Source organism: Achroia grisella, unplaced genomic scaffold (assembly GCF_030625045.1).
Source record: "Achroia grisella isolate CSIRO2021 unplaced genomic scaffold, CSIRO_AGI_Agris_v1 utg109, whole genome shotgun sequence".
Lineage (NCBI taxonomy): Eukaryota > Metazoa > Arthropoda > Insecta > Lepidoptera > Pyralidae > Achroia > Achroia grisella.
Window position 1 is genome coordinate 279,848 of NW_026712573.1, and position 11,911 is coordinate 291,758.

The window sequence follows — 11,911 nt, forward strand, 5'->3', positions numbered from 1 at the left end:
GTTCCCCCTGGAAACCATGATGGTTAATTTCAGATTTATTCGTCAGGATTGTCACTGACCTGAATTCATACTCATCCTATCATGCCCTCTTCACTAGTGCGCCGCTAACATGATACCATTAGCACAGGTGGGTGCACAATTCTATTATCATCCATACAAATCAAAAATACAATTTACTTCCTTATAAAGTAGGAAAAAAATTACAGGTGAATTTCATGAGTACAAATAACTGACAGGTGAATTGTTTGTATTTAAGTATGTCATCCTTACGAGAATTCTCGTATAAGTACGAGAGTTTTAGTCTTTAGTCTTACTAGTACCAACGTTGTATGAGATTCTGGACTTAGGAATTTAGTTAAATAGGAAGATGTACCCAAGATTAAAGACCCAAATTAAGATTTATTGATCTGTAATGTCTTTGTGCGTTGCTCAATATTTTAAGATCGGCAACCCTATTATACTCTCCACAACGCTATTACTTACTAACAGCATTTCTAGCGTTACAGACTTACCCAGTGTTTCTGCGCCTTTAGACTACATCGGCATATCTTCGTTGTAAAAAATCTCTTCATGTGTTTATATTTTTTCAGATATGATAATAAAACGATGTACCCGCCTGCGTTAACGGTATATGCTGGTGGGGCACCAATGAAAAATGTTAGAATGAGCATGAAATGAGGTCAGTTTGCCCATCGTAGCGAATTTACCACAAAATGACAACCACTATGGTTTCCGGGGGGACTGCGTGGTGGTCGATCTGGCATGGTATATTGCTAGCAATGGGATATAAATTCCACATTACTAACAATCGCCTTTCTCCCTCTTTATTATCTTATATATAAAATTCTCGTGTCACAGTTTTCGTTCCCATACTCCTCCGAAACGGCTTGACCGATCATCATGAAATTTTGTGAGCGTATTGAGTAGGTCTGAGAATCGGCCAACATCTATTTTTCATCCCCCTAAATGTTAGGGGTAGTCCACCCTAAATTATTTTTTTTTATTTTAAGGCAAAATGTTTGCCGGGACAGATAGTATTTATATAGATTAGTCAAATAAATGGAATAAGGAAGAAGCAGACGATAATGATGAATACAATAAAATACAATTATATATGTATGTATGTAAAAGTAACATATCATACGTTATTACAATTATATATTGCAGGTCAGATTAAGATAGCCAGCTATCTCTTTAAGGAATTATAAGACGAAATAAAACACAATATGTATGTGATAACAATATAATTGCGTGATAGGTACTCAATTGTATAACAATATTATGTAATTCTGTTATTTAACCGTGTCTTTAAAAACCAGTGCCCATGTGTATATTTCAGCGTGCAATGTTAAATGCCTTTATCCACACGTGTAAGATCTATCTACTTATAAATAACATGTCTTTAATACAAGTAAATCATCAAATTTGTAATGTTACTAGCAAATGTTAGCCGTGACTTCGTCTTCTTTTAATTAGTCCAATTTCATTACTACCCATCTAGTATATACTGTTTTATATTTGACGCTCTCATTATTTATAAGTATAATTAGTAAATCACGGGATCTCGCTCTGTTCTCGGAATCTCCAGATCTGCCCATAAAATATTTTATTTACTATTTACCCGTTGCTCTTCAGTTTACCCGTGATTATGGCGGTTAAACGCTGACATATCAGGAACTCAATAAAAATAAAACGTGGTAAGATCCTGTGATTTAATAATTATACCCAAATAGTAATTATGTTTTCACATAATAAGCAGATAGTTTCGCATCTATAATATTAGTATGGAGAGGATGACGTCACTCTGTGATTATACATTGCTAATTATGAGTAAAATGAAATCCTAAGTTGATGTATATACAAACCTTACGTAAGTAAATACATCGACTAGAAAATCTTACCACGTGACAGCAAATCTATATCAAATGATGCTTCTAAATGCATATTACTCGTGCATTAGATGTAATTAATGCATATTCAAGCATAATTAATTATCTACAGTTATATCGTTGTAAATTATGTTAGCAGCTACACCCAGCAATAGAGTGGCAGTATAAACAACCCTATTGCTAGCAATGTACCATGTCAGATAGACTCCTCAGAAACCATCGTGATAAATTCCTGGTGCATTTATCACGATTAGCTAACTAACCTGACCTCATGTTCATCTTATCATCCTCCACTGAATCCAGCGTAAACCGTTAGCACAGGGAGGTGCACCAAATATTAACATTCATTAAAAAAAATACTACGGGACCTCAGTGGCCCCAATTTTCAATCTAATCTATTTTTGTACAGTTGTTTGAAACGTAATTAAGACAAAATTTATTAAATCGATAGCTATGGCAATAAATGCTGTCATTGACCATGAAACATGGAATTGTCAATAGTTCCAGAACCCAGATCAATCCACACATTCCAACTAGCCCCAAGCTAAGCAGCGCTTGTGTTATGGTAATGGGATAGAAATGGTTATATTTTTTTGCAAATGCATACAAGAAATAAATATATAACACCCAGAACAATACATACAATCATGAATACAAATGTTTGTACCGTAAGAAAAATTTACCTTGCAATTTTATTGCACGAAATTTGCAACTGTTTTGGAGATGTCCAAATTTTATGCAGACATTCCCAAAATCTTTTCTTCCATGACACCCACACACATTCTATTCGTACAGTTAAACGCAATAATATATAAACATTGTACTTTGAACGATAATATTTTATAAATTATAATATAAACATAAACACTGCCAGCGGCATCACTCACTTATGTTTGTAAATATTAGTTTGTTCTTGATTCTATATATTTATTTTGTACATATTTGTACAGATTTGTTACTTTGAATTTCTATAGTATTTATATCACTTCATTACAAAATACCATGCGAGTTATCAATAATGAAAGTATTTATCTCACTAAATGTGTTTACATATTATTGCATACGGCTGTATTTAAAAAAAGTGTTTTCATGAAATTAACAAAAGAATATCAATGAGAACTTATTCATAAAATATATTATTATGTATTACATTATGTTCATTGTTTTACAATTATAATATAATATTAACAAAATTAAACTATTGTCCATTTGTTTTTCTTTGAATGTCAATTAATTCTATTATTTAAAAAAAATCATATTCACAAATACATGACAACACTAATTCTAGTTTATCCATATTAACAGATAAACCAGTTGCTTCAAAATTAAACACCTTCAGTAAATGTACAAGAAAGTTTTTGTCCTGTCCTTTTCAGCTACTTTCTTAATTGGATAGACAGTGAGACTATAGTGAATTTGTAGACGTTTTCAGTTTTTGTGAATAAGACGATATGACATATTTGAATATTCAATAATCTGAACTTATCTTTGAAGTACGTACGTATACATATATTGAGAATCGTATAGTATATAATATACTAGAAGAAATGAAACAAACACCATGTTTATTTCCAGTAGAAATACAACTACTTTAAACATACGTAAATGAATGTCTAGTGTCACACAAGTCATACATATTAAATACGTTTTCGGATTGATTAAGTATATTGTTACTCGGTTTCTTAAATATTATTATATTTTTTTGTTTTTGTGTTTTGTTCGTCAATAGTGTACCATTACAGATACGAGCAGTATTTATGTTACTAATAAAATTAAATAAAATATAAATTCTAGTAGATAAGCATTATTCAAAATGCTAAAACTGTAAAGGCCAGCTGCGCCCAACAGCATTAGAGTAGAGAAAAAAAAAAGTTTCGAAAAATTGTCTCAATAACTATTATTTGTCTAGAGTAAACATATCATGCTTTATATGTTTTGAATTGAGTTAGACTATTCAGTAATCATGCTTTTTTCTATACTAACATGATATTTCTTTGTAATTGCTTGAATAAAATAAAATAAAAACAAAACTTTGTAAAAGTAATTGATTTTGGTAGGCATTCGTTGCATTCATCTAGAGAAAAAAAAAAGAACATTGTAAAAAAAAAACAATAACAAAAGATAAAACAGAACTAAACATCACCATTTGTTTAAGCGTTTGTTCATTTTAATAGCCTATTTGCCTACTAACACGAGCTATGCTCGAACCCGTTACCTAAAAATAAACTAATATTTTTTTCTTATTAACAGCCGCTTCATCACTGTATCTATATTACAACTAGATCACTATCTTATGTGATAAATTTATTAATGTAGCAAGTATAAATTAAGTAAAATTTACTGAAACTGTTACTACTATATAATTTAAAAGTTACATCATAAATAAAAAAATAAAAAACAACCTACATGTGATATTACAAAACCTAAGATTATTTTTAAAATCCAATGGTCAGATTTTGAAAATACGATGATAATTCAGATATTTAAGAAAATGCAAGACTTAAAATAACTCTTATTCAACGGTTTCAATCAGTTGCATTCGTAACTTCGGGCTTGTCATACACAGTTGCTAAGAATTATTATTAGGAACAAACTGAAACTGACCAGTTTGTGTACGCATCAAGCGACTGAAATAGTTGTAAATCATGCAACTTGGCATAAAAAGGACAGAAAAACTTAATTCCAATTCATTAAAAGAATTGTTAACAACTGCATTATATAATCAAGTTAAAAATGTTAATAGATTCTATTACAAAAACACAAAGTTACAAAATGACTTGTAAAAATATCGTTGCCTTCAAACATCACCTCGCGTAAGCACTGCGTCCAAACTATATGGAAATTGATGCAATTCTAAAAGTCCTTGTGCCTACAATCTATATTAATTACAATTCATTTGTCGCAACATTATTATTTGTTAATTAGGAATCATTGTACCACAATAGAATTTGGATTTACGCATTAAATATTTAAGCCCTTGCATATTCATAGCTGTACAACACAAAACACTACATTAGTATGCATATCACAACTACATTACCTAATATGTGCATAAATTAATAATCTTCTAGAAATTCTTCAATGATATTGACTATTTTATCTGGTGATTCTAATTGTATGTGGTGAGTACCTTCTACTTCTACATACTTGACATCTGTCACCTCCTTCAGTTTGTCTATCACACTTGTATAATAATCCAGCCTCTCCCATTTCTGACCAGGCAATGCCCTTATGTTCAAAACTTTGCATTTTACCTTACTTGCGTATTCTAACGCCGTTTCAATTGACATCATAGCGAGCCCCGATACTTTTAGTCTGGGGTCTCTTTTGAAGTAATAACCTTCTTTCTTGCTCTCTGGAGGAGTCGGTGTCATGCCTCTCTTCATCAAAACTTTGCAATTCTCTTTTGAGACAGATCCTTGGTAAGCTTCAACAACTATATCAATCATCTCATCATATTGATAGCAAGGTAGTTGATCATCAGTCAAATTTTCATATTGCAACACTTTATCTATCCCTCCACCTGTAGTCTTTACCATGTGTGCAGGCTCTCTTACTGCTGGACTAGCTATATCAATGCAAATAATTCTGTCAACATCATCGGGGAATGCTGCTGCATACATGAAGCTTAGAGCACCACCGAGGGAGTGACCCAACAAAGAGATTTTCTTCCATTTGAAATGTTTGACAATCCTTCGCAACAGCACGATTCCATCCCAGAAAATATAATACGACATACCTTTTGGATAGTATGTGGACAAACCATGTCCAGGCAGATCTAAACAGAGAACAGATGTGTTGATGGGCAAAAGGGGGATCAGATTATCCCATGTGCCAGCATTGTCTTGCCAGCCATGGATAGCTATCAGTGGTTGTTGGTCTGTAGGCCCCCACCATCGTCCAGATACGTGACCCCATGGTACTGGTATCTCGATCTCTTCCACTTGGACACCCGGAGGTAAATCTGTAATTAAAGTAAAATTTAATGATAGCTCAAAAATCCTAAATAATGTCCTTATTAAATAGTAGAATGAGCACTTGATAATAATCATTATTTGTTCATATTCGTATTTGTAAACATAAGTTAACCAAGATATACGATTAAAAAATATATAAACGATATGTCAAAGCACACTTGTATAAATACAACAAGCATGCTAGGTATAATGCTGAATGATAAGTGAATATAATTCGGTAAGCAATTGAACCAATTAAGTTTGATCCAAATCACTAGCAAAGAGTAGACACAACATTTATATGTAAAGATTAAGTATAAGAACCACAGCTAATATATATATATATAGCATTATCACAATGTGGATAACATAAAGGGCAAAAGGTTTAAAAGGGCGTTGTGCTTACAGGGTGGTGTCCATGACGCCAGTCATGATACAAAAGACCGACACAAATGGAAGAATATAACCAGAAAGAAAACGTTTCTGCGATATCGTCTCGACCTTAAGTTATAAGGAAATTGACGAGCATGACCATAGTCCTCTTCAATTTCCTTATTCAAGAATGATATATACACAACAATAATCAAGACCGATTGACTGATGATTTCTAGACTTGAATCTCAGAAGTATACAGTCGATCAATACAAAACAGTTCACGGTAATCAATTTTTCTCCCCAGACATTAGTGTCTTCAGTCTTTTGCCAGTGTCAGTATCTTTGAATATATACATATTCACCAGGATAAACCGCTTTAAATTATAATAATTCAGACAAAAAATTGTAAGTTTGAGAAAACAAATTAATAGCTTGATATTGTAATAAATTAAGAACCTACATATGTTTAAATGTATCTATTTAAATAAATATACATCTAATATCTTAAAGAGAAAGTGTGAACGTTGTTTCTGTATATACCGAGGGTTATTTCCGGAACCATTATGCCTAGTCGAATACTTTCACCATATGAAAAGTAGATTCCAGATTGGCATAGGCTATTACGTATATTATTTTACCTAGACAGTAGCAGATAGACGTGTCGTAGATATTTTTTTTTTGTAATCGATGATGGAATAGTGCTCTTATTATAAGGGAGTTAGAACGTAAATCACAATTAAAATCAGTGTCCATTAAAGTAGGAGTAATCCGGAAATAGAAATCGGTGACTCTACATCTGCTAGTAAATAGAAAGTCTCTAAGTTCAGATTTATTTAAAGTTAGCTGCCTACTTATGCAGAGACACAGAGTAGATAAAATTGTTAATAAGACTCTGAGTTAGTAATAAAGAAAATCTTCGACAAGACACAATCGATATACTTACATTAACTAATATTATTGAACCAAAAATTGACCTTAACCAATTGTCCTGAAATTTAGCAAATATACGTAACATAGTCCATAGTCCCTTCAGAATGGCAACGCATGAGCGGAATCACAGGCTCACATGGCAACGTGATGTCCGCAATACTGTTCACAGGTGACCACGAACCAAATGAGCCGTCAGATTGTTTGCAATTACAATTACAAAAAAAATAGCAAGAAAAACATTAAATAATTAGTTGACTAACAAATTAAATTACTATGACTGGTATTGATCAGAGCAGACCAGTCCCTTCTGCTGCACCCTTTCACGAGTATAATCAATAATAGGGAGTGTCTAAACCAAAGTGCCTTTGGTTATGGGACTAGAAGAATGAGTTTCAAACGATATGTATGGCTATGTAGTATATTATAAAACCACCAGAGTAACCTTAGCAATATCTGTGTATACTGCAGTGTCGAATCAATAATTGTAAAGGCCAAAATTTTTAACACTCCACAATATGTAATAATCGAGTTATCATATATGACTTTATTTACCCGGAAAAATACGGCAGAATAGGAAAGGAAGAGGTATTAGTCATTTTAATTCTTATTTTACTTATTAGTATTTTCTTACATGATTTTATGTTTGTTATTATTTTCATTTTCTTTTCTCATTTTTACGTATTATACGTCATTAAACCTACACCCGGATCACAAGTCCCGAGAACTATTTGGAGTTTCCCTCTCTTCCACATCATGGAATGCTAAGAAATTTGTCTCTCCAGTTCTTTATGTGAAATAACTAATTCATGATTGAAAACCTCGGGATATAACTATACTAGCTAGTATATAAAATTTCTTCAGTAAATTTCTTAAATATTAGTTAAAAGAGTTAGAGAGGAATTTAAAGCGTTAAAAACAATTACTTATGCGTCGTTAACGGTAGGTAGGTATTTAAAAGTTTCAAAACAATCCTCACATAAATGTTTAATTTCTTCCAAGTTCATGGCCTTCTTTTTATAGATTGGCTACATGGTACCGAAATATCTCTGGCCGGATGTGACGTAAATCGGACTGTTTTCATTTAAGGAAGTAGACATATTGATTTTAAAACTAGGTTCTGCCTGTGATAAGTTCCAGGTTCTTCTGATCTAGGTTCAGATCGACAGAGATCTCAGAGAGCCATTCAGATGAAGACGTTATAAACCAAAACGTGTAAGGCCATTTCAAATGTTACGTATTGTAGGTAATAATGATCGAAACATCGGGAGCTCATTAATAATATTACCATAATAAATAACCCGTCTGTATAATGAGTACAATCGTAAACAACAGTAAAAAATGTTTAAAATAGTAGGTAATTTGGACTAGCATAGCACTCATTGCGGGCAATATATCTATGCTCTCCAGTCCTCCCCATAAACCATCGTGATAAACAGGAGGGGAACTTGTGACGAAGGGCTAACTGACTAAACTTGACTGACTAATTTCCTGGGGGAAGGAAGAGGATTGCCCATTGCTTCCAATGTGCCATGTCAGGTTGATCTCCACGCGGAAACCATTATGAAAAATTCTTCTTTATTCATCTTATCATCCTCCACTGGTGCCCTGTTGCCGTAAACCATTAACGCAGGCGGATGCATAATACTAGATAGAAAGTTTGTGAGTATTGATGGATGTTTATTACTTTTTCACACAAAAACTACTGAACGGATTTTGATGAAACTTTACAGTAATATAGCTTATACATCAGAATAACATATAGGCTACAAATTTCACGCGGGTGAAACTGCGAAAAAACATCCTTATCCTATTATCCTTCACCGGTGCCCGCTAGGGTTAGAACAGGGAAGTATATCTAACATAATTATATGTACATTATATACCAGCGGGTCCAACTCATATGTTGCGATCGGAAATACCGGAATTATTACGTGTATTTTTGCAGTGCTTATATGAGACATATTGTTCCATGGTTTTCCTAATAATGGGGATGATTTAAGAGGATATGTAGTCATGTTTGATTCAACTCATTTGTCTGTTCAGTGAATGCATTTCAATAAGACTGACCAAATATTTATTATCTTACACTGCAAGTTTAGAGTAATGTACTACTTTTGAGTATTATGTACTACATAATACTCAAAAGTAATACATTAGGTACTAGTTTGTTGTGTGGATATGTATAACATTTATAAACATTGCATAGTTAGGTTGTTTTAGATGTTTTCTTATATGATAGTAAAATCTTGAAAACTAAGACAGCAAGATTGGCACATGTAAAATGCTAACTATTACCTGTGACTACATTTGCTTTTTGGGATATGAACTGTTTACAATTTATGCTTTTGTCAAAATCAAGTAAGATCCATTCAGTTGTTAGTTGTGAAAGATAACAAACAAACATATTTTAGCATCTATTTACAATATTAATATAGTAAAGATTACAATACCCCATTCAATATCCTTGACACCTTTGTAAAATTAGAGTGAAAATTGATGAAGTGTAAATAAAAACAAATTGCAATTTACAATTGTGAATGTGAAAAATTGTTAGTAATTATGTAAATTGACCTAATGGATATTAACCAGTAACAACCCTGTGATATTACTAAATCATTCATGAAAAACAAATAAGTAATAAAGAACAAATAACTTGTATTCATAAATAAAATTTCACTACAATATTCTACTACAGATGCCCAGTTTTATCCGCCTGAAATTTATATCCTATAACATATAGGCATTCTGATGTATAAGTTATTATAAAGTTTCATTAAAATTCATAGAGTAGTTTTTGCATACCAGGGTAACAAACATCCATACTCACAAACTTCCGCATTTGTAAACATTTGTAAAAAATATACTTGAATGAAACCTATAAAAGTTTTAGCTCCAGTTTTTTGATTTGGTATTTTTACTTATACTAAAAATTACAAATACTAGTTATTCTAATGAATATATGAATTGTGGGTGTATACATTTTTTAATGTATGATTATTAAATGTTTGTACCTGCCTTCTTTAGGAGGTCATGCAAGCACCAGTGAAAGACAATAAACTGAAGTCAAGTCAAGTCTAAGTTATTCCTTACAAAATTGTGAGATATAACTATTGTTTCTAAGGGGTACTGTGTAGAGATTGACCTGACTGCTACATTGCTAGCACTGGGGGTCACTAGTTCCCATTACTAATAATCCCCCCTCCTCTGTGGTTCTATATTATTTAATATTATATTTACCAACACTACAGTTTTATAATCTCCTATTCTTAAAAGCAGACCCTTTGGTTTACAGTGTTAATTTAAAAAATGGTGGGGAACTTTGTGAAATTTTTTAGCAATTTTATTTTAAAATTTATTAATAAAATAATAGTACTGTATAAATGCTTTATTTACAATTGTTTAATTATTATCAAAAGATGAGTATTTACAACTGTACATACATGCAAAATTGCAGCCAGCACTAAATAAATAAAGTCATTTTTATTATTTATAAATTATTATTATTAATTCAAGTACATTTAGTATTTTGTTTAATAAATTCTAATTGCTTATTAATAGTAATAACAATTACGATACTAATTATACATATACAGATAACTCCTAAGAATATGATTCATTTTAGAATAATTTAATATTCCACTTTTACAAAATGTCATATTATCTTCCAAAACCTTAGAAATTAAATAAATGCAATTGGACAAGCCATTCTCAAGTTCTTACATAAGCAAGGGTAATAGGGATTTGTTTATACATACATATATATTTATCGATTTATATAAATAGTACATATAATATACAAATATTACTTCATAAATAATAATATTTATAAAATATACATAATTATAATTACCTATGCGGCCTTTGCCTATGATCAAGTAAAATAATTAAAATACAGAAATCCATTTCCATATTTATAATTTTTCAGGAAAAACAAAGGAAAATAGGAGACAGCAAATGTGGAATAATTAAAAATATAGAATCACTTACTCTCTTTTACTTGATGTCCGTTCGTTTCCGCCATGCTAAAGAAAAAGGAACTGTATTTTTAATAAGAAATAAAGTAGCTACAGCTTTACAATTAATTTGTTATCACTTTAGGTAAATCATGTATTGATTTTTATATTCACAAATTACTGTCTTCTATGGGCACTACACTGCAAGAACTGCTGAACCGTACTAACTAGATCGCCTCAGTAGTGTAAACTTGTATAAGACAAAATGTACACTATTGTCCACCCACTTGGACGTTGGATGACTAACTATGGTTAGAGTGTATTACGTCAAGCTGAGAAAGATAAGAATTAAATATATAAAATTTTGCAAAAGAACTATATCATTTATTTACCTTGACACTACGAAATACGAAGAAAAAGATTTTTGAAAATTGATTGATTGATTCTATACTGACACTCAAGTGTTGACAGACAGAATGACATTAAGTGCTTGACAAGGACGTTGATCTTTGAAGTCTTGACTGAGATTGTTTTATAATTTTAAATTAAGATTGACCTAAGAACAATAATATTGTTTGAAGCATTTGAAAAACGTAAAATTGAATAAAGATTTAACTGAAAGGTGCACTTCTAAAAAATAAATCATTATATGCTAATTGTGTGAGATTTACAATAAATATTTGACTATGAAATAGATATTTTTCGATTGTTTACTCGATTCTATTGATAGTCGCTTATTCAAATAGTAATTTTGCCAATACACAAGTTTATTTCCTTATTACCAAAGTGCACATGAAAGTTAAAGTAA

The 11,911-nt window shown here is 31.5% G+C and overlaps 1 protein-coding gene across 1 annotated transcript; it reads right to left on the bottom strand.

The window, feature by feature from the left end:
• Positions 1-4,898: 4,898 nt before the first annotated feature.
• LOC131844401 (probable serine hydrolase) lies at positions 4,899-11,529 on the bottom strand. Its single transcript, XM_059193287.1, has 3 exons — positions 11,496-11,529; positions 11,138-11,172; positions 4,899-5,853 (listed from the first exon to the last, which is right to left on the bottom strand). Exons 2-3 carry the CDS (start codon positions 11,169-11,171, stop codon positions 4,946-4,948), a joined length of 942 nt encoding a protein of 313 aa, XP_059049270.1. The 5' UTR covers position 11,172; positions 11,496-11,529; the 3' UTR covers positions 4,899-4,945.
• Between the last annotated feature and the right edge of the window lie 382 nt (positions 11,530-11,911).